Source organism: Lepisosteus platostomus, chromosome 10 (genome assembly GCF_059453375.1).
Source record: "Lepisosteus platostomus isolate fLepPlt1 chromosome 10, fLepPlt1.hap1, whole genome shotgun sequence".
NCBI classification, from domain to species: domain Eukaryota; kingdom Metazoa; phylum Chordata; class Actinopteri; order Semionotiformes; family Lepisosteidae; genus Lepisosteus; species Lepisosteus platostomus.
This window is the reverse complement of record NC_142620.1, coordinates 21,634,602-21,658,561: the sequence shown is the minus strand read 5'-3', so window position 1 is coordinate 21,658,561 and position 23,960 is coordinate 21,634,602. Positions and strand designations below refer to the sequence as shown.

At 39.2% G+C, this 23,960-nt stretch overlaps 2 protein-coding genes across 5 annotated transcripts in view; both read right to left on the bottom strand.

Moving 5' to 3' along the window:
• slc25a21 (solute carrier family 25 member 21) overlaps window positions 1–16,994 on the bottom strand; it is a 200,066-nt gene extending 183,072 nt beyond the window's left edge. Inside the window, exons 1-2 of the mRNA XM_088648789.1 lie at window positions 16,808–16,994; window positions 16,496–16,581 (exon numbers count right to left, since the gene is read on the bottom strand). Coding sequence (XP_088504915.1) covers window positions 16,496–16,562 — 67 coding nt within the window. The 5' untranslated portion in view covers window positions 16,563–16,581; window positions 16,808–16,994. The remainder of the gene's footprint in view (window positions 1–16,495; window positions 16,582–16,807) is intronic.
• Window positions 16,995–20,671: 3,677 nt separating this feature from the next.
• Window positions 20,672–23,960, bottom strand: part of plekhh1 (pleckstrin homology, MyTH4 and FERM domain containing H1) — a 70,478-nt gene continuing 67,189 nt past the window's right edge. For all 4 annotated transcript variants that reach the window (XM_088648785.1, XM_088648787.1, XM_088648788.1 and 1 more), the window contains one exon: window positions 20,672–23,920. In XM_088648785.1, coding sequence (XP_088504911.1) covers window positions 23,738–23,920 — 183 coding nt within the window. In that variant the 3' untranslated portion in view covers window positions 20,672–23,737. The remainder of the gene's footprint in view (window positions 23,921–23,960) is intronic.

Sequence of the window (23,960 nt, the reverse complement as noted above, 5' to 3'; positions counted from 1 at the left end):
TCCCTTTTGACGCGCCTGATGTTGATAAATTTAATCTCCGAGCCTGGCCCCTAGGACTGGTAAGAATATTGTTGGGATTTTGTACAATGGAACTATCATGTGCGTGGTACTGTGTGTTATTTCTTATTACAACAAAGAAAATAAACCTTTGGTCATACAATAGTACAAAAGTCACACTGACAGATAAATGCTGCACTGCAAAAGCAGGTATATTCCACATCATATCACTCTGGGTTTGTGACATTTGCAGCAGTAAAAGTATGGTACCTTGCTACTAGTACTTTTCTAATAATAACTGTTATCTCAATAGCTGCACACAGTGAAAGGTGCTGTATCCAGCACAAATACTATACTGCTGCCTTACTGGAACTTGAATGATGAAGGCTCTGAAAACATGTAATTTATATTTTATCTCACCAACCTTCAAACTCTATTTTGTACATTTTCTTGAGGTTATTATTTAAGAATTAAGCACTAGTACCCCTTATGTCATTTGACTAACAGAATCAGCCTCTAATTTATTCTTATAGTGTATAAAAGAATACTGATAAATTTAAGGTTTTTATCCAAATCTGAAAAACACATTTGCCGACATCATCAAATGTTGTGATAGCAGTCTTTATACCAATATCCACTCCAGCTCTAGACAAAGATAACTACATTGTATTAAGCCTAGGAAAATTGTAATAAGCAAAATGAAAACATACTATTAAAGTATTCATATGGGAAGCAGCAGTCAAGACTGATGTTTTTCATGGAGTCATAAATAATGAAAATTAATTTCTTTATTAAATATAAAATGAGGCATGCTTTCAGGGGCTCCAGAAATCTTACCGTGTGCCTTGAAGAACATTCACCTAATTAGAGTAACAGCTGTGTAACAACCATATGAATACTTTAATAGTATGTTTTCATTTTGCTTACTTCTTTCTTGACCAAAAGAAGACAGCATAATCTTCTTAATGTGCTGCTGAGCCCCAGCTGTAAAAATTTCCTATGTTACTCAAAAGTTGCGTTCTATGGAATTTGACTGTGCTCATTCCAGTGGAGTGGCCTTTAATAAATCTGTCTGCACACCGGCATTGTGTGTCACTAACTAGCATTTTGGCATAAAGCGCTTATGACATCACCTAAATTTAAACGATGGTATTGTTACGCAAAGTGTATATACAGATGATACCTAGATACTGTACAAATCAGATGGCCAAGTAGTTTACACTACTAGAAAACGTCCTTTACTTATCAATTTCTGTTCAGTAGTGCTGATGGGAGAGACAAGGACCAAATACACGTAACTAACTGTAATGTAACCAAGAAGGATTTTAATTCATCACATCCTGGATCTGTCCCAAATTCAGAAACAACAAAGATCTGTTTATCAAGGCCAATTCGGATCCACTGTGCCACTTTTTTTAATGCTACAATTGACTAATTTTAATAATTGCCCCACGAAAATGAAAGATTGCCACGGACCATCGAATAGCCTCCCATGTTGAACAATCATAATTATCCAGTAATTCTGCTCTTATGGTAACAGGATAATTATCGTTATTGCTTACAGCAACCAAACATAGATGATAAATGGCCGTTTCTTATGGGAAGGTTTTTTTCTTTTCGTCCTTAAATAAAAGCAGCCGATGTTCTGTTTAAAGCCTCCCTCAAGTACGTTTTAAAAGTTCCTGGGAAAACTGCGCACTTTTTAATTCCCTTTGAATACCTTTCGCTTTGTGTTTCGAGGTCGCTCAGTCAATTAATTGATCGGCATGGTTATAAATCACTGATTAAGATAATGTCACCAGCCTGCTTTTGAGCAATACATTAAGACCTACCAGAATAAATCTTTCTGAAAGCTTGTATGGGGATATAACAAACAATGTCATGCAGTCGCTTTGCTACAGCAGTGGATGGGTGCAATCTGGACTTCCACTTCAAGTGTGCAATGCATTGCTTATTATTACGTTATTGTTTTAAACAAGTACAATTATTCATTCCCGGAGACCAGGAGACTAAGTTGTATGGGATGTGAATGGTGCAAATTTCTTCAATACAAATCAAGCTAAAGCAAACAAAGGCTTAACTCAGGTTCTGTTGTGACCAAGAACATGAGCCGTTTAATTAACTATTAAGTTAAACTTCTAATGAGAAGAAGACTGGTGCTTACAGGCCCTGGCCTCAACTCTATACAGGTTCGTCTTCTTTTTCATTGCAAAGCTGCAAAGTAAATCCTAAATCAGGGCTTTCATTAATCTTTTAGGAAGGTGCTCACGATGACATCCAAATAACTGGACTGTTTGTTCTCTATGCTTGAAAAGGTTGTATGGAAGGAGTTTTCCAAAAGAGAAGACACAGAGCTCCTAATTTTGCAAAAATTATTAACAGACAGGCCCTTTTGCGCAGAAATACCAATACATGTCTAAGCCATTAAATCCAGGTGTGAACCAACAAGTAAAACTCAAAACCTTCCTTAAAACCAAGCACATTAAATAATCATCAAAAGGCATCTGCCAACTAGTTTATGTAGAACTCTGTTATTTCTCCATCAAGACATAACAGATTAGTTATGGGGAAGAATGAGTCTACAGTTCACTTGATAACAGGTACCCACATCAATACCTGTATGCATTAATTCCAAAAACACCTGGGCGTTACTGTACAGTACGTGTCAAATTTGCTGCATCTATTCACTCCTACATGAGACGCAAAGTCTAGCATATAAGGAAAGATTTAAAGAAACGCTAGAGCACCCTTCCAAAAACAACATTACTTCAAACATGAGGTCATCTAAACATCTGTCTACAACATGTCCACCGGGAGTTCAATCAAAGCCTACTAAACCAGTACAATTGTTTCTGGAAATAAATATTAGGACTAATTCTGGCTCGACTGTGGAGGCCGATCAGACATTTGAAAGGAAACATTTATTGCACACATCTATGTCAGTGAATAATCTTAATAAAATTCTTAGTTTATTTTAAACAATCTATATTCATTTATTTAAGTTTGAGGAAGTATTTATTCACAGCAGCCTAATCTTAGGCTCAGGGTCCTAGTGCATTATATTAAGGAAGGCTGCAAGCTCACTTTAAATAAACTTTAGTCTTCTGGTGCATGGAGAGAACTCATTTAAATAACAGGAGAATAATGCTCACCATCTCTGAAGACTGCACTTAATACAGTGCTTAGCTGAACCTGGTAATCAGTTTCAGCTTTCCAAACAGCTATGTCTGCTCACAGTTTATGAAATCTCATTTCATCATGAGTAATGATGAAACATGTCTGTAGGAAAAAAATGGGTAAAATTCTCCTCTGGTTGAATTTTATTGGATACAGAGAACAGCAAAACTGCTCATTACAGTACTCCATGTTAGTGTGTCCCTAATGTTGCACAGATTACAAAGGCTCAGGTTGCAGATTGGGTGTCTCAGTGTCACAATCAAATTTTGACATTTCTAATCTAACAGAACTGGGCTTTCCTTTTTTACTGCTTCAATCAAGTACATAAAAGTTTCCATGTTTTATAAGTAGAGGCTGTGTGGGGCTATTTGAACTAGTATCAAAAGGACAATTTAGCCAACCATAAATCTGCCGTGGTAAACAGATATCAAAATCAAATTCCCCTTAAAGCTTAAGTCAACATAGAAAATGAGCCTGATACAGCAGATGTAAAGGAAGAACCTTTATCTTTATTCACCAAACAGACAGGGAGATACATTGCCAAAGATTCCCTTCATGACTGTGTGCCTAGCAAGACTGCACAAGTTAAGCCGGTGTACCTAAGTCTAATCTAATGTTTACTACCAAGCTGCAATTCATCATCAATACCCTGTTTAAATATTACTCTTTCATTCTGTTTGTCTTTTCCAAAAGTTTGTACATTTTCTTTTGACAGTTGTGGCTTCGACTTGAAAGACGTAGTTGGCTCAAAAATCCCAAACGATAAAATGGAAAAACCCCTTCCCCCCCCCCCCCCCCCCATTTTCACTGTCCTTACAACTCGGATATAAGGAAATTCTACTGTTCAATGGGAATATGATGATAAAAAGTGGGATTTAGGCCTTCATTGATACATTTTGAGTGTGCTTTTCCTTTTTCCAGAGCCAGCTTTTCTTCAAGAAAAATAAAGCATTCTGTCTTGATATACTGTAAGTCAATGTGGTTTAAATATTGTAAACACACTGAATACTAACCCACTAGCCCAACCAGTATGGGAAACATGCCTATTCCTGGTAAGGGTCACGGCCACCCAGAGTCTATTCGGGAAACACAGGGCACCAGGCGGGACTGCACCCTGGACAGGATGAACAGCCCATCATGGCGTGCACACGGACATACACAAGCACACTGGGACAAGGCCGACACCAACCTAGCAAGCGAGTCGCTCAAGGAAATTAGAAAGAAACAACCCCATGGAAAGAGGCCACTCAAAACACAGAGCAAACCCACTAACACCACCCAGAATCGAGCCAAGGACCCAAGAACTGTGAGGCTGCACCTCTAACAGCCAGGATACTATCACACCTGTAGACGTATTTTAATCAGATTTTGTTTCCTACGTTTTGCATTACAACAGGTTTGGAAGGCTCCAGCTTTCCCACCGCACTGCGAGTCTGTTAAACCGTTACTAGATTTCCATGTCTTTAAGATGTGGTTAGCATTCCTGCCTGACAGATCCAGTATTCCAGGTTCGAACCCGGCCTTGGGCGTCTGTCTGTGTAGTGTTTATTTTTCCTCCTCATGCTCGCGTGGGTTTTTGCCAGGTGCTTCAGCTTCCTCCTCCCACCCCTGAAGGCATGTAGGTTACATTAATTAACGTCTCTAAATTGCCCCCTCCACTCCCCAGGAGGAATGCAGGTCTCCTCACTTCAGTACCTGACCATGAGAAAAGTAGCTTTGCTTCCAAATAAATCAATACATAAAGTCCTCATAATTAATATTATTTGTACAGTGGGCGATACAGAGGGTAGTTGCCTCACAGCCTTGGGGCCTTGGGTTCAATTGCAGACCTGGGGTGCTATCAGAGTGTGTTTGCGTGGGTTTCCTCCAGGTGCACTGGATTCCTCCCACAGTATAAAGACATACTGGTAGATTAAATGGCTTCTAGGAAAAATGGCCCTGGTGAGTACGTGTGTGTTTGTTTCCATGTGCGGTACAATGGACTGACATCCCATCCAGGGTGTACCCTGCCTTGCATCCGTTGCTTGCCGAGATAGGCTCTAGCTCCACAGCATCCCTGTATTGGATAAAGCAGTTAGAAAATGGACAGAAGTACATTTTCCTAATAAATATATTCTTGTTTGATCCCTGAAGAATATAGTCTGAATAATAAATATTTCCCCACATGCTTCCTAATAATCCATGTAATTAAATTCAGAAATAATACACAAACACAGCATGTATATTTACAGTACATCCAGACATCAAACATGGCAATCCAGGCAAACATAGACTAGACACATATACTGTATGCATTTCCAAAGGGCAATGTTTTCACATACGGACAAGTGAAACGATCTACGGTTTAATTTGCGAAGTCTCTGCTTCAACCACAGAATGAAGAGTAATGTTAGACAAGACACGACATAACATCTTCACCGTGGCAAACACAACTATACATTAACACAAACTGATACCCATTCTGACAGGCTCTGGATTCCTGAAATCACTGGTAATGACGTTTCTAAAAGTGCAAGAACAAACAAGAGAACAAGTGAAAATTAGGGAGTTTTTTTTTTCTACAAGGGTAAAAGTGTAGCAATTACAGCTATTTCAAAAACATACCAAGTAATTGTCACGCTTCCTAGTGTTAACTCTTTCAAGCCGGGCAAAGCACTGAAAAATAACCTTCAATTCTGAACTTTGGGGAACACTTAATTTGAAGATTATATGTACGTCCCATCACATCACCATGCACAAGTGGTTAAAGAAAAACAAAAATTCAAAAAAATAATTAAACTTATATGGGCATATTTAATAAAGTAGAGAATTTTAAAATTTTTCAACTGCCTGTAGACCGTATGGATCAAAAATGCTTTTTGTGTAAGTTTAAGTTATCTATTTTGTACATTACACTTACAATGTTAGTGTTTTAATCAGTTTCTTCTTACTAAAGCAAAACGGGAAGCAATGTAGCAGGTAAGGCTCTGGAAACTCCTAGGGTTGTAGGTTCAAGCCCCTGCTACTGACACTGCTGTTGTTCCCTTGAACGAAATACTCTACCGCAGTTGCTCCAGTTCACCCAGTTGTATACTGTAAGTGGGGACCAGCAATGCTGGGAGTTGGCTCTGTGATAGACTGGCGTCCAGTTTGAGTGTTACGATAGGCTCCTGCTCCCTCATCCTCCTAACACGGAAACCAGGATAAGACCTGGCCCGATGAGTCGCTAGGGAAATGACCTCATCGTTATATGAAACTACACAGACAGGCAGGATTCTGTCATTTTGCTTCGTGGTATCAAAACTGATTTTTAAAAATCACTTTCATGTAAATATATATTTTTGTATTTTCTTACTTGGGGTTCTGAATGTCAGCAAGACCTAAAGCAATCATGCAGATTCACTGAACAAAACAGAGCCACTCAGTGTTGCACTAGTTAAACACATCACCTCAGTGTCAGGCAATTAACAGAATATTGTCATCTACTGTATCACGGAACCCAGCAGCAGTTTCTTTAGCTTGGGCAAGAATATACTGTAGCAGTGAAGTAAAAGACACATATACTGCTGCTACCTGCCAGCTGTGGACTAGACCTCTACTAGAATTATACGTCGGTAGCTGAGAAAAGGGTGTTTCTTTTTTCTTCTCTCTTTATTCATTTTAATTTATGTTAAAATACAAGTCCTGAGATTTTCTTTGTAATTCATTTTAGGTAGTTGTGCCGAAAGGAAAAATAATGACCTTATTAAATGCAAATTAAGTTCTATCGTCGCAACTTTCCGTTGTAAGCAAATTAAAATATCTGACATTCGTTCCAAATGTGCCTGACTGCATTTGAAATGTTTCAGTTCCTGATTCTTTTATTTAATAACACACGAGTATTCGTTTGCATTCAAAAGAGAGTTAATTTTTAATTCAAGGAGAACTTTTGTTCTTTCCAGTGTTTGAAGTTTAACCATCAGGGCTACAAAGACCACCTACTTTTAGAAGGGATAAAGAACAACAGCGCCACCTTCTGGGTCACCTGGGATTTAAGGATAACTTGGGGAACAAAAGTTATAAATAACTTCAACTAAAGAAAATAGTAATTATTCTATTAGCATGAAAATAGTAATGATTTCATTTGTAAACACACATTATTCTTCATTATACATATATACAGCTGACTTGCCTGCCTATTCTTATTGGGTTATGAAAATGTGTGAGCTCATTGTAAAAGTTGCAAATACAGTACTTCCAAGAACACCGTTAAGCTCCAGGGAATTCTGTCAACTATCTTTAATAATAACAACTAAACTTTGCTAGTCACCTAATTAAAATCTAAGGTCCCTTTCCCTGATGCTAATCAAATGAGTAAACAGGTGATTATTGTTACTGATTTCAAAGTATGTAAAGTAGAACAATGAATAAAGAAAAATATTAAAACATTTTATTTCTTCAGTTTTAATACGGACTACACTATTATGAAGCCTGCTAGCAATACACAAAATCAATATTATTTTGACAAATTTAAAGGCTTTACTTTTTAGGAGTATCATTGAGTCGCTATGCCATCACAGTGACACACAGGGTGTGCTACAATTACAGCTCTCGGTGCCAGTCCCGGTGCCACACACAGTAAGAATACTGGCAGAGTGGAGTGATGAATGGGGCATTGAACTTGTAACTGACAGGTTGTGGATTCAAACCAAGGAGGAACACTGGTGATGTACCCTTTACTCAGACTGCTCCAATAAAACATGCTTCTGTATAAGAAAGCATTCTACATAGACTGTAAATGAAAATTTATTTTCAGTTCAACTACTTAAAGGAGAATTCCTATTAGTGTCTTTACCATGTGATGATGATTACTATGAGGTGTTAGCCATGTGCAGTAGGCCACTCTTAGCACCAGTCACTTAATGCAGGTGTGTCCAGTGTTGGTCCTGGAGGGCTCCTGTGTCTCTGGGTTCTCTGGATTAGCTGGTCTCATTTTGTAGCTTCTCCCAGATCTTCGGGTCCTGCTGCTTTAGAGAGATCTAGAAAACCTGCAGTCACACCAAATCGTCAGGTTTGCCCACATCCGATTTAAAAGTGACATCAGCAAATGTAAACTGATATATAAATGAATCTGCAACAGATATGCCTTGTAATAGAATAAATCTACAGACTGCATTCTGCCCCTAAGCTACCAAGCTCTGGACTCTTGCCCAACAATGAAAAGCAGATTTTACTGGACGAACCATTAGGGGACACCGATTTATTTTCTATTTTCTCTTTTGGCGCAATGCTGAATGGGATTTTCAGTGTCTAATCAGGATACACTCTAACTGATTCACTGCACCTAACACACAACAACAGTCATAAGAAGCGTTACAAATAAGAGGGGGCTGTTTGGCCCACCTAACATATTTAGTGGTTAATCCAAGTATTCAGTGCTTCACATCAAACTGTGTCTTAGTTAACAAAACATTCTTGCTACCAGACTTCTTGGACTAATGTTCCTTACAAATGAACTTTAGCTAGTCCTCATTTTTGACTGAATAATACAGAATACCACAATAAAAAAAAATCTGGCAAAACATCCTTAATGGAGCTCTCTCTTACCACTGATCAGTAGGATGGTTAGTTAGGCCAGTAAATAATTTCAGGTAACACAAAAGGTGGTTTCAGACAGTAGAGACAAATCAAGTAAAATAAGTGACCAGATATTCTCCTGCCCTACTTCTAAAAGCCCCAGTCCAGCAGGTTTTCTAAGTAACCATCCATCAATTTTCTAACTGCTTTATCCAATACAAGGTCATGGTGGAGTCGGAGCCAGAGCCTATTCTGGCAAGCGACAGGCTCAAGGCAGATAAAACCTGGACAGGACACCTGTCCATCTCAGGGCAAACACGCACATACTCACACGAGGGGGGGCAATTAACCTACCAGCTCATATCTGGACTGTGGGAGGAAACCAGAGTACCCAAGGAAATCTACTTGAACACAGGAAGAACACAATCTCCACGCAGATAGCACCCCAGGAATTAAACCCAGGGCCTCAGTTCTGGGAGGCACCAATGCTAACCTCTGCACCACCATGACACCTGTATCTAAGTATCCATTAAATCCCTCATTAGTTAAGGCTTAGAAAAATACTATTTTGACCAACTGCAGGCAAATCTTGAATCAAGTAATTTGCAGGCCATTGGGAACACAAATCTTTAGCTGTCTGAACACAACCTGCTTAAAACAATCAGTAGGTTACAGGTGTTCCTGACTTGTAAAACTGAAAGATTTGGGATAAGCTATAAAACCACCTGGGCTCTCCAGCAGTAGGATTGAAGATCCTACCAGTTTCTTGATACCACCCTGCTACAGGTTCTTCCAATTGCTGAATAAGCTACAATTAGACATAAAAAGGGTTGGCCTACTCTTATTTGTCACATTTCATCTCATATGGCAGCTCTGTTGGACCTTGAGATCGCTGGGGAGCCTTGAGCCTCAGAGGGGACTCTTGAGACATGAGCATATTGACAAACCACTAAGGAAAGAAAATACTGTGCAAGGAGACTATTTTACCAAGTTCTTCCAGATACACAAAAGAAAACCTACTCTCGACAAACCAACACCAGCTTTCCCCATAGATTCCTTTATAATTCAAACTATTGTAAATCAAACCCATTTTAGGTCTTCCCAAACTATCTGATCAACCAGTTCACCACATGTGAACCTATTTACAAATAGAGGCCTGAGTGCACTCAGTGGCAGATCAGCTGAAACTAAGGAAAGTGAACATTACTCTATTCTCCATGTATCAGTAGTAGAGATAAGAGATAAGACCACTTTATTAACCATATACAATTTCTTGCATTAGGAATTTGTCTTTTCGCATACTCCAGCTTGCTCTCCATTAGACACACAGGCACAGAGACGGGGAGAGAGAAGCTTGGGGTCAGCCATCTATACGGTGCCCCTGGAGCAGCTGGGGTTAAGGGGCCTTGCTCAGGGGCCCAACAAAGTAGGATTCCTCTGCCGGCCGCAGGATTTGAACCGGCAACCTTCCAGCCACAGGCGCAAATCCTTAGCCACAGTGCCACTGTAGTATACAGTATATCCTATTGACTGATTGCTCATAAATGCTAGTTTATTAATATCACTAAGAAAGAAGCAGTTTTAACAATTCAGCCTTGCCAATGGCGAAATGGCACAGAATGCCAACACCAGAACCTCGGCAAGATGTGGTCTTGGACAACTGATTTTGGAAAATGCTTACAGAAGCCTCACTGTATCTGGCTGGTTTCTGTTAGACAGGGAAACAAATAAATCTTCCATTTCATAGCAGCATATTTACTTTCATTTTTTAATGTCCCATCTTTTTTAGGTCAACAAAAGAAGTGGCACATTTCAAGCTTCTCTTATTTTTAACTAATTTGTTTGGAGACCGACATTATTTTAAAATAGATCATTTATTTAGCCTATTCAACCTAATTACTGCTTGCCTGCCACAACCATATTTCAGGGGTTCAAAAATCTGTAGTGACCAATCACACTTTGATAGCACATAACTCAAATCTCACCCCATTCAATTTACACCTCTGGCACCTGGTCACCTACTGTCCCTGTTTATTTACTTTTGGGAATACTACTATAGAAACAGGGTATCACATAGTCCAAGTGCAAAAAATAAGACAGAAGTGCAACAGAAGCACTGAGTGCTCAGCTTTGAGAAAATCACTGGAGCAAAGCAAAAAGCCCTCCTAATTAAACTGCATCTGAACAAATGTCTTCTTAAATGTCCGGAATCCCTCCCCCCGGTTTCCCTTCATGAAAAGATTTTTAGCACCAGTCTGTACTATATTTTTCAACAAACAAGCAGGAATAAACCTGTCAGCTTGGTCCACCAACAAAACCAGTTTTACTTGCGGATCAAGAAAATAACCATGTCCTGCAAGAATAGAAACAATGCCTTCTGTAATGTAATCTGTAGGTTACTCTAAATACAGTTTTAATCCCAGACAAAACAATGATGTGCTGGCATGCAAGACACTGTCCTTCCAATTGGAGCCCAGGATAGCTAAGGTAAATTAAAGTCCTCTCCACTCTTGCCTCCTGCCTTTAAACATGATCTTATGAAAGCTCTACCGCACGATTGAAGACTGCTGAAGGAGCAAGGTGCTAGATTCCAGTTGCTTCACGATTCTCAGCAGTTTGGGCCTGTCCCGGTTTAACCTAAGACAAGTTTAAGAATGTAAATGAACAAGAACAACCACTGATAAAGACCTCTCAGCAAGCATGAAGGAAAAGAAGGAGGAGAAAGTCAACAGCCTAATGTTCTTTTTTCATGATCAACACAGATTACCTAAAACGCTTACAAAAGCTCAATACCCCATTCTATTTAGGATTTGCTGAAAACATTTAAAGGACAATTCTAGCTGTTACGTTAGAGTTTAAAATAACCTTACTTTTCCAGAAAGAAAGCAACACGGATGATATTTAGTGTTACACACTGCAGAAATATCTTATGGGGAGACTGAAGATCTTCTGCAGACTCAAACCTAATATATTTGTTTACTAAATGTCTTATTAAAGCTTCTCTTAACTTTCGCCTCACCTTTATAATTGGTTTGAAGAAATCAATAATATAATAAACACCCACCACCCCACAAAAAACATGTTAACCGCCATGAAAATGTAAGATAAATGTGCTTCCTTCCTTGGTGTTGATGTAGTTTGAGAGTTTCACAGAATATCCCTTTCTAATTGCTTCCCCACAAGACTTGTGAACAGCCTGGCATTGCTATAGTCACACACTTTGTGGATCAGGTGTTAATGATTTCCCCAAAATGTAACTAGCATTTGACAAGAGGACATTCTTGCTACTGTCAGGATACTTTTTCTATTAAATGAATGCAGTGTAAAAAGGAGCAAAAAACAACTGCAGTGCTCATTGTAATTTGTTTCTTTTTATTAAGGCTGAGATTGATTTTTATCTGCAGAAAGATTTTAAACCCACAGTATCCATTTTCCATTTATTTCACAGTTTGATTAAACCTATCAACAACTTCTCAGGATTTTTAACACTTGTGTAACCCCACACCTGTAGCACTCCTTGTTTGAGACCTGTGTACAACATACCTATTAGACCAGGAATCAATCCAGTTAATCAGGTGCAGGTTCAGCAATAAGCAGCCAATACACTCTCAGTTCAGATTTTCCCTGGTCCTTGCTCCCTTTTCTTCAACCATGAACGCTTCAGCTTCTGTTCACAGCTCAATCCCCCAGACAGTACTTCTTAGAAACATACTGTCGGTCACGATGAACCAACAGAGATTAACCCTCCACTGCCTGCTAAAGGTGATGAAGCACTAACGCAGGAACAATCACACAAGACCAAACATCTCATCTTCTGGCCTGTAAAGAAACAGACAGACAGCCAGGTCCTTGTTCTAGGCTTTTGGAGTAAATCTGAGAACTTGCTAGGAATTTTAAATCTGTGGTAGATCAAAGCCATTGTCTAGCAACTACCATCAACCTATCTTGCATGGAAAGACACTTCTTAGGTCTCTGTGAACCTCGAGGTTTAAGTGTTTATTGTTGCAATGAAGAGGGCATCACAGTGGCATGTAGTTAGCATTGCTGGCTTGCAGTGTTGGGGCCCTGGGTTGAGTTCTGGAGCTGGAGTGCTATTTGTGTGGAGTTTTTTTATGTTCTGCCTGTGTTTGGACAGGTTTCCTCTGGGTGCCCCATTTTCCATCCACAGTACAAATACATATAGTATCGGTAGTAATTGGCTTCTGCAAAAAATGGCTCTGGTGTGACAGCATTGTGAGTGCAAGCATGTCTGTACTGTAGATGTGTGTCTGCCCTGTGATGGATTGGCATCCCGTCCAGTGTGTACCTCCATCTTGTACCTGTTGTCCAGTTCCCTCGTAACCCCCAATTCAGGATGAAGCAGTTAGAAAATGGATGGGTGGAAGTTGGAATGATAGCCAGAAAGGCCACAAAATAATTAGCATACTTTTATAGCTTCAGAGTGCACCAATGGGTTTCCACTGCACACTGTTCCAATAGCAGTAATTCTTCTTGATTCTTTTTTTATTTATAAAAGGTCTCAGCTCCAATCCTTAGCCCATCTAAATTTCATTCCTGATCCAATTTCTGTGGAAAGTTATTTTGTAAGGCACAATACTCATTAACTATTGACGTTATCACCATTTGCAAACATTTTAGCTCTGGAAAAAAAAACATTTTTTCCCCGCCTTAAGCATTTTAAACTTTAGCTGTGCAAAGCAAACCATGAGACAGCATTGTTATGGAAAATACTTTAAATCGAGTTTCATTTTCTGAAGTCTGAGGCTGGCATTTAACTAGAGTTACAATAAAAATACTGGAAGGAGATGATTGCTCTAGAGCAAAAAGTCACAAAAAGTCCAACATCATCTTATAAATGAATATAGGAAACAGTCACTCATTGACTTAGTAACTCTCCAAAAGAAGATGTCTGCCTGCAACTAACATCTAGTCACCACTTGTTTTAACAGATACGTTAACATCTTCTTAGCAATTTTAACACTTGCACATCATGCTTTTAGAACTGAGTCCCCTGTAGTTTTTTTAAACAGTCTAAAAAGCTACATAACACCTGAGAAAAATCCAAGATGAATGGAGAACATTTAAAAATAACAAGGTGACTTAAAACCCCCGCTGGCTTGCTGGTTTGTCAAGGAGTTTTCTTTTAACATGTAGTTGTATTACATTTCTGTTTTAATCTTCAAAATGCTTTGGAAATTGGATTCATCAAGTTCTATGTTTTTAACTTCATGTGAAATATCTGTGGGGAAAAAAAGTTTTATACTACTTTATTCCTGCAGCCCACACGTCTCCTTCTATAGTTATTCATAGCTACCTACAGTACTGTATCTACAGTATAAAACAGTCTAATTGCCTAATACTAAAAGCTATACCTTAGTCCTTTTAAGATTGTGTAGTGGTAGCACTCTATATAAGGGTCAAGCAAACGTTGAAAGGGGACTGCTTGTGCTTTCTGGACTTTAAACAATTACATTTTGTTTCATGACGCTGACCTGTGTCCCCTGACGTGGAGTGTTTGCAGTAATGACCTTGACTCTTCAATGTAGGACTGTATTTCTCCAATTTGTGTCTAAAGGGACCTTGTTTATCCAGGTGCCTTTCCCAAGTCTGAAACCTCTGTCAAAGTCCCTCTATGTCATTCGGTACAAAGAGACGACAACAACAAACAGCACATTTCGAAATGTTCTAGTCAAGCCCTCTTCTAACACTAATGTTAGTTCTTAATAATACAGCTCTGAAGTTTATACAGTCCTTAATATTTGTCTAAGGTAACTCATCCATCCATTTTGTAACTGTTTCATCCAATTCTGGGTAACCAGGCTTGCTGGAGCCTATCCCAGCAAGCAACAGGAGCAGGGCAGGGTACACCCTGGATGGGATACCAATGTATCGCAGAGAACACACATACTGTACACAAACACAGACACGGACTCACACTCATCAATTTTCCCAGAAAACAATTAACTTACCAGTAGGTCTTTGGACTGTGGGAGGAAACCAGAGCACCCAGAGGAAACCCACACCAACATAGGGAGAGCATACAAACTCCACACAGATAGCACCCAAGGTCCAGAATTGAACCCAGGGCCTCAGTAGCATGAGGCAGCAATGCTAACCACTGTGCCACCGTGCTGTCCAGGCAACTTATGTTCAAGACAATCCATTAACTATAAAAATAATATTGTTTTTGCAGTGTAGAACAAAGTGAATATAAACAGTTAAACTCCAAAATGGATAAGTATTCACCTTCCTTACTATGGCAAAAGTTAAAGTGCACAAAATTACTTTCACAAGTCACAAGTACTTGTACTGTGTGCAATAATAGTGGTCCACGTATGATTTCAACAATAAATCCACAGGTTTCTCAGTCAGGCAGCGAATTTCAACCTGATTCCACTATGAAAATCAAGAAGCTTTCAAAACAACTATTAAGAGTTATGTGAAATCTTCACTTTAAAACTGCATGCACATTGTCATGTCTCATTCAACAAAACAGGAATGGAAATAACTAACTGCTTTCGCAAGGCAGTGCGAGTCCAGATTTAGTGCAAAGAGATACACTTTCCACCCTTGCAAAGCATCATTGCCACATTTCCTCAAAGAAAACGGCATGCAAATATTGCTCTCATGGATCTCTTAAAACAGGAAGGGGCCATTTTGGTGATAGATATTAATAATCATACCTTCAAAGTTCGTAATAGTAAGATTGTAAAGTACGGACACAAAATCATTTTAACACTTCAAGAAACTGAAAACAAACCTCTGGTAATGTAAAAAGAAAATGCTAGTTAAAGTTAGCAGCTCACATTAGCACTTATCATTTTTGTCTTTAAATATACTTTTTTTTTGGCTTTCTAGATTGAAGCATCAGGGTTATTAGAAAACTTTATTTGTGGTTTTACACATCAAAGCAATCTACATTATTTTAGACGCGTCAGTGGTTTCCGATCACTGTACTGAATTTTGAATTTGAAGGGAAAAAATGAAATTCTACACTTTACACACAGAGTCCGTAAATATGCGGGGGGTGGGGGAATCAGCCAGGCGCCCGTGCATTGTTTCTACCCAAAGCAGACCAATTCAGTTGACAAAATATCTACCTGTTACTGTTACACAATTGCTGTTGGAACCTATAGCCGGAGGCTGTATTAGTTAGTCCATTAGAGTACCCTACACATTACTCGATTACACACATAATAAGAATTAGCAAATGCTAAAAGCACTTAAAAAGTTTGAGAACCGAAACATTTTTTACATTTCATTTTACATCTCGACAACATTTTACATCAAACACATTCTTGGCTTCAGAGTTATCTTACGTTTTATCATCATATACCACATAATACTTATTTATTTATGTTTGCGTGATAAACACTATCACTGTGTTATTTTCTTGACTTTACATATATACTAATGATAAAACGTTTTTTAGATTCTAGGCTTATTTTTCAAACGCTCCGCCTTCCGCCCAACAAGCGGAGGAACTGAAATGTTACGCGGAACCCAAATTTTGAAGCTGTAGTGCTAAGAAGTCTCCAGTTTGTCAACACGTCCATCCGGTAGTCTACTGGATTGCTTTTGTTATGAATTAAATCGTTTTGTCGTATTCAGACACATTACGTGTTTCTTTTTTTGCTCGAGTTCGGATTATGCTTTGGACTACTGCCGGAATCGAAGAAACATACACATATAACGAAACTAAAATGCTCTGTCATTTCTATTATAAAAGCATTGAAGGCGAAAGTCACAGTATTAAGTAAAAGTAGTTTCATTTTGAAAGACTTACCCGCAGAACCGCCAGCCATGATTTGGTGAGACGCTTCCCTTAATAAAGTCTGCTTCTTACCAGACATTTTTCCAACGTTGTCAAAACTGCAGGAGGGAAAATCAAGGTCCGTGTTAAAAAGACAGCCACCATAAAACTTTGAAAGGAGCCGGACTTCAAACCTTCCAAACCACGTTAACGCTTAGTGGATTGTATTCACGGGGGAAATTTAATGTAATAATCGTGACATATAACAACAAGTTTGTTGTTGTGACACATGCAAAGGCGGGATGACAGCGAGTTTCTAGAGATCCGTGTGTGAATTTTCGTTACCTTTGCGTCTTCGCTGTTGGAAATAAAAACGTTTCAAGTGAGACGGAAGACCTCTGTTAAGTACAATAGTTTCAGATGGAAACACTGCAGTGTTACGTCTTCGCTACTTTCGAGCTGTTGAGTGTAGTGATGGCCTTTTAAGCGTGCAATAAACAGCTTAAGCAACAAGTTACTTATAGCCCTCTGCTGTCAAAGAACAGTACAGCCTCGGAGCACGAATTTCCCACTGCTGCTGTAGATAGCTAAAGCAATTAAATAGGATATGAGCAATTTGATTTAATGCAAGAACTATCTCCGTGTATGTACACTTTTCATATCTCAGTGAATTGTAAGAGTTCCAAAATTACCAACTGTAAAGTAGAACATTTTGCATAGAGTTCTAGAGTTAACCTTTTCTTTGTTCTGACATATTCTACTACACCAATAAACAGTCACAGTCTACTGATTTGATGGTTTTATTTTGTTTTATGGCTTCTACAGACAGCTTTTAGATATACAGTGGGACAAATGATATTAATAATCCTTTATTGCCCAAGAACATAAAAAATCTCATAAATGATCTGATGTAATTTGGCCCATCTAGCTCTGTTGTTTTTGCTTGTAGAAAAACGATCTAAGGATGTCAAACAGCCAATTCTTGAAGAAAGTTAGGGTACCAGCTTAGGCAACATGACTGGACAGCTTGTTCCAGACTCCCACAACCCTTTGTGTAAAGCAGGTCTCTGTTTTGTAAACACTTCCTCTTATTGTTTGGTTTGTGTTTCACCATTGATTCCGGATAACACATGGAACTGACTTGGGAAGAAAAAATAGCTATAATATAATAATAATATATAATGTTTCTTTATTAGCCCTATACAATTTCTTGCATTAGGAATTTGTCTTTTCACATACCCCAGCTTTTCTCCATGGAGACACAGACACACAGACAGGGAGAAGCTTGGGGTCAGAGCACAGGGTCTGCCATTGTACAGCGCCCCTGGCGCAGTTAGGGTTAAGGGCCTTGCTCAGGGGCCCAACGGAATAGGATTCCTCTGCCGGCCCCGGGATTTGAACCGGCAATCTTCCAGTCACAGGCACAGAGCCACCGCTCTGCCCACAGCTAATACTGTAGATCGAGTAAGCATTGAGATCTGGATTTGAGGGTCACTTTTCTTACTAACCAATGTTAGAGAGTGGAGTGGAAACCATATGGAACATATGGAAACCACAACCCCTGTGACTTTTGAGGATAAGATCTTGGTAAAGTCACAGGGGTTTTGGTTTCTATCTCTTGTGTGTTTTCAGAACCAACTGATCGATTTGTGTTTTTGTAAATCTAGCTAAACACAACTAGAAAACCAGCAGGAGTGGAGCTCCAGGACTGGGCTAAACCACCAGTAATCGCTTAAAGTATTGGTAGAACATTTGTAATAACACAAATATAGCCGTTTCCAATGAATTCTGTGACTCTCAGAAGCTGTTGCGATCCTCTTTTCACCATCTTTTGACCGATGGCCAGAGGAATACTATGTAATTTCTCTCACATCTCCGTTTTTCTTTCTGCAGGAAAAAGAGCTCTCCATGGTCTCCAGGACTCTGAGCGGGCCATGAAATCTTTTCAACGCTGCTCTCCTCAAAGCGTTGTGTTACGCTCCCTGCAGAGAGAAGCTTTTCCAAATGCACTGGTAATTGAGTCTGTGCGTTTCATGAAGGAAAGCAGGTCTTGAAATGTTTGAAAAGATTTTTAAAGTTGGAATTGCTTATGGGCGGGCGGCACCATGCCGCAGTGCTTAGCCCTGGGTTCTCTCTGTTTCTCCCCGTGTTTGTGCGGGTTTGCTCTGTGTGCTCCGATTTCCTCCCACAGTCCACAGACATACTGGTAGATTAACTGGCTTCTGGGGAGATTTGGCCCTGCTGTGAGTGTCGGTGTGCCCTCTGTCCTATCCATGGTGTATCCTTTCCTGTGCCTGTTGCTTGTAGTGTTAGGCTCCATGTCCCCCTTGACATGGTATTGGATAAAACAGTTAGAAAATGGAATAATGGATAGATTTATTGTGGTCAATAAAACAGAAGCTGATTTACAGCTTAGAAACTCGGTTACAGCACCAAACATGCTGCAAGGCATTGGCTTTCCTTTAACAGAAGTGTACCACCTTTGTTTCAAGTTTGAAATGGATGTATATCAGGTGAGCAGTGAATTAAATAAGAGCTAATTGTTCATTTGGGACTTGAGGTTGTTAATTTTATTTTTAAATAAATGTAATTTACAGCTTGCTATTGGCGGGAAAATATCATTATTACTGTGACCTGCTTATACTCTTGAGTGTTCAGGGAATGACTCACCCTGTCATTTGGTCCCAGTTCGTGCGCTATGCAGCAGATGTACATTAATGGATTGACTTGGCTAATAAAAGTCCATTAATCTAAAAAAGCATGTTTTGCTCATTAACAATTTCATGATTTTCCCCTTGGTTTGAAGTCCAACATACACATCGTATTTCAGACTGATTTCTATATAAACCAGTGTGCACTGTACTACTTTTTAAAATAATTTTGTAAAATAATTCTCATTTACAACGGTATAATATAATTGTTTTGAAACACAAAATACAAGTCTGAAAAAGCAGCTTACTATGCCAAAAAAAAGAATCTGCACTTTTTATTACAAAATGAGCAATTGTTCAAAAAGATGTAAGGAAAACAAACAAAAACTCTATCCCTGTTTTAAGCCTGATCATAAGAATTACTTTGCATTTATATGGTATTTTAATATCCCAGAGGATACAAAACGTGTTTTACGTAAGGGGGGACTCACCATTATCCACTACTCAAGTGTACCTGGGTTTCACATGGCACCCATTATGCGCCAGTAGCCCCATTATACTGTGGATCAGATGTTAAAGTGAGAAATTGCTCCTCAAATAAAAAGGATTCCAGGAATTTAGCTAGTGGACCAGGGATAACACCACTACTCTTTCAAATAGTGTCAGGGAATCTTCAAAGACCAAGTAGATCATGATCTCAATTTCTCACACCTGAAGGACAGCACCTCTTATAGGACAGAGTTCCCTGTCACCATACTGGCATGGGAATTCTGCTCCCGTGGCAAGAGCTCCTCCTACTAGTCCATCAACTTCACTACAACCTGGATTTTCCTGAATGTCTCCAAACCCAGTACTAACCAGGCCCAGCTTTCCTTAGCATCTAAGATCTGACAAGATCCAGCTACAAGATGGTAATACTGCTGCTATGCTATTGTCTGTCACCAGGATTCTTCAAGAGATGGTCCGTTTCTGGTATTGTATGGCTGCAACCATACCTGCTGGGCTAGCAAACTACTCATCATTGAGAGCTCCCACTCTTCCAGTTGAAGCAGGTCCTATGAGCTTGCCATTCACAAATTGACTGACGATCCTGTGAAGGGTGTGTTTTGGAAGAAAGCATGCCCTCTCCTACCCATGCTATTTTGCAATGTACAACTCTGTAAACCTGAGCCAATTAACTCCTGGTCCATCCATTTTCTAACCAATTTATCCAATTCAGGGTTGCAGGGAAGCCGAAGCCTATCCCAGCAAGCAATGGGAGCCAAGCAGGACACACTCTGTGATGGACAGGTGTCCCATCCAGGACAGACATAAACACACAGACTTTTCCAAGCAGCAATACTAACCACTGTGCCACCATGCCGCCCCCATTTGACACATCACAGTAGCAAACTGGAGTGGAGGCGCGTACAGTAACTAAAAACCAAACCTCTACACCACATGGTCATTTTTTCATGATCTAAAGGCTTAATAATAATTACTGCTTGTGACTTTGTGTGATGATAAGTGCTTTCTCAACACAGGTAAATAGAAAAATTGTCAACACAAACAAAGAAAATGGTGCACAAAATCATTTATTCCATCACATTCAGTTGCATGCACAGCATCTATTGCATCCCTGACTTAACACGTCCTCATTTTACAGAATATGATACAGCTGTTTTTAGTGTCAAGTCATGTTAATAAATTCTATTGCTATATTAAAAAAATCCAGCACCTCATGAGACCAAAATGCTCTAGTAAACTTACACTAATTATTACATTGTGCAACAGAACTAAACATTTTCACTACAACACAGCAAAACAATAATTAAAAATTGCAAATAAATAGGGCCATTTGCCACATTACAAAAGACAGTGGTTTGATCCAAACAAGATTCAAGTATTCCACACAAATAGGATTTGGACAGACCTTGGAGCTTCTTGATAGGTAGGAAACTAAACTAATTTGAATTTTAGTAAGAATCTGCATTAAGGAGATGAGATCCTCTGATTTTGTTCCATTAATACAGGTCACAGCACAGCCATTACAGATTTTCTTTGTTAAAGAGATAAGATCCTATTCAATCTATTTTTCAGAAAAGCCTTGGTGCATTATTGCAGGTATTTTAAAAGAACTATAGTCTATTTTATCTGATCGTGTACAGTACATGGCCGACTGTTAATGCATTTTCATTGTAGACAACATAGTGATGCTCCACACAGTTTACAGAAAAATATATAATTCTACATCTGAAAAATTCTATTTCTATTTTACTGCTGCTAAAACACCAGAAATGTTTTATTAATTTCTGTAGGAATTGTTCTCATGGTATGAGATGTCACAGGTGGCCAGGATGAATTGACAAGAGTATAGCCAGTCTAAGCTGTGCATAGTAGATTAACATCCACATCTTTACTGTGTGGCTATATGGTATAACATTACAATATAACTGGGACTATCTGAAATAAAAAATGCCCTTCAGGCAACTGCAAAACCAAATACAATATAAAACCTTTCTGTTTGGGAAGAACTCAAGCATCTCTGTAAAATAATAGCATTAAGCTATCAATACTGTCTAGTAACTAAAGGATCTGCAGTTAGTTTTACTTCAAGTTTGAACCAGAGTTGTCTGAAATGAGCAACCTGGTTTTTAAATCTTGATTTGTACCATATACAACAGAAAAAAACCTGTTCATTATATTTAGAACATGTAAATTATTTTGTGCAAACAGCATGAACGCACTATAATTTTAAGGTCTTAAAAGGTGAATGTCTTTTTGCAATATGTTTTTCAGCGTAACACCAGATTTGGCTCAGGCACATAGCAATTTTAACATAACTGTGATAAATAATCATATCAGAAGAGTGACAAGAATGTAGTCTTCTCAAAATCACTCTTTTACAAATGTACACATTAAACAATTTTGTGGATAACATCATCACTACCTGATACCTGTGCAAAGTAGAGAGCACTGCAATGATGGACAGGTGTCCCAGCCAGGACCGACATAAACACACAGACTTTTCCAGGCAGCAATGATCGCACTTAGTTAAATCTCACATAACAAATCTTTTAGTTGGTTACAGTAACAGCTACAAATCTCCCCAAGGCTTTCACATCAAACCTAGTGGTTTTTCATGTGACCACAAAGATGAAAATAAACTGCAAATTAAAGGCCTCTGCTTTCATTGGCTGAGGTCAGCACTAATATCAAAGCGCCTTAAACTAACACAAGGAATTCCTTCTCTGTTACTTTTATATATGAAGGCAGTTTTATATATCTTTAAAAGTTCCACTGCATAACTTGCTTACCTAAACTAGGCCTTCCGCTAATACAGCAATGGTCACCTTCTGGTGCATATTTCCACACTATATGGGTTGAACTCCGTATAAACAGAAGTTTACCCCAGGTGTGGAGCGTCTCTAGTGGTCAAATAATTTGGTGTTCGAGGTGCTTGGCAGTCACCTGAGATGACTGAAGTCAGTGGTTTTAAACAGTCAGTGGTTTTTCAGCGAACGCTGACATTTCGATTGTTCACGTTTGAGAATCGCCCGCAAAATCACTCCAGTGTAACAGAATTTCAAGCAACGCCACAAAATATATACAGAACATGCAACCAATTAAAGATGACTTATCAGCTTGTCTTCTACACTGACTGTACTTCAAAAGGAACTGTTTTTCTATCAGGCAGGCCTACAACGTTTGTTTTACAAAACAAAAAGAATAAAGAAAAAAGAAACAGACCCCAATAAAGACTCCAGTCTGGGATTTGCTCAGAAGCAAGTGGGTTCAATGAAGTACATGTGCTGGTTAGTGTCTAGCGATGCAGCTACTACAGAACCTATTCATCTCAACGGCATTGATGGAAATTCTCCATAAGTCTTTATTTCGGGAAGACATAAAGTGATTCAATACAAGGACCTTGTAACAAACTAGGATTGCTCCCTTTCTACATTTTACATTTATTCCCTACAAACAAATATCAGTGATGGGCATGTGACAGTGAACAACTGTCGTTCAGACCCTTTCAGCTTAATTTTTCAGGAAATGCAGGTATCAAGGTAGTATTAGAAGTCACAGTATAAAAGGTCATTTGGTCATGGCTTCTCATTTTGATGCCCCACAACAAGTCTCCTGATTAACACTGTTGATGTTAATAGACTGGTAGAACCCCCTATCTTTGTAGGTGTGAATCCTCCACCCCAAATCCCTCAAATTAGAAACAAGGCAGAGGAATTGATCCCTAGATTAGCCCCTCATCACCCCAGAAGTGACAAATATACAATTGTCTTCTCCTTCCCCCCAAAAAAAAATATCCAAAAAACACCCCACTAAATGCAAACCATGTCAAGAGAATGGGGTCAATCTTGTTACGACCTTTAATGTAACAAGATTGTTAGGGCCCATGTAAACATAGCACTGGCTCCAATGAGAAATCCATTCGAAGAATCACTTCTCAACAACTGCAAACCTTCAAGAGCCCTCCCTTCTTGGTCCTGACACATCTCGTGTGGCCCACTACATCTTGAGTTCCTTTGGCTGCATGACATAGATGAAATTTGCAGTCCCTATGTTGTTATCACTGAATCATATCTGACTTCCTGCTATGTCAGACGTGGTTGCTCTGGCAACCAGCTCTTTACAACAGCGTGGGTCCCTTGGTAGTGCGAGGCACAGAGGGAAAGTGTCTGTTGTCAATGTCCCAGAGCCTCTTCTCTCCTTTGGTCCCGTGGGCAGGAGTGGGAGAATGAGGGGAGGAGGACAGCAGATTGGAGGTCCAGTAGTTGATGTAACTGGCGATCAGAAGAGTTAATTCCAGGATCTGGAGGAAGACAAAAAGGTTTCTCAAAGAGGAACTTGAA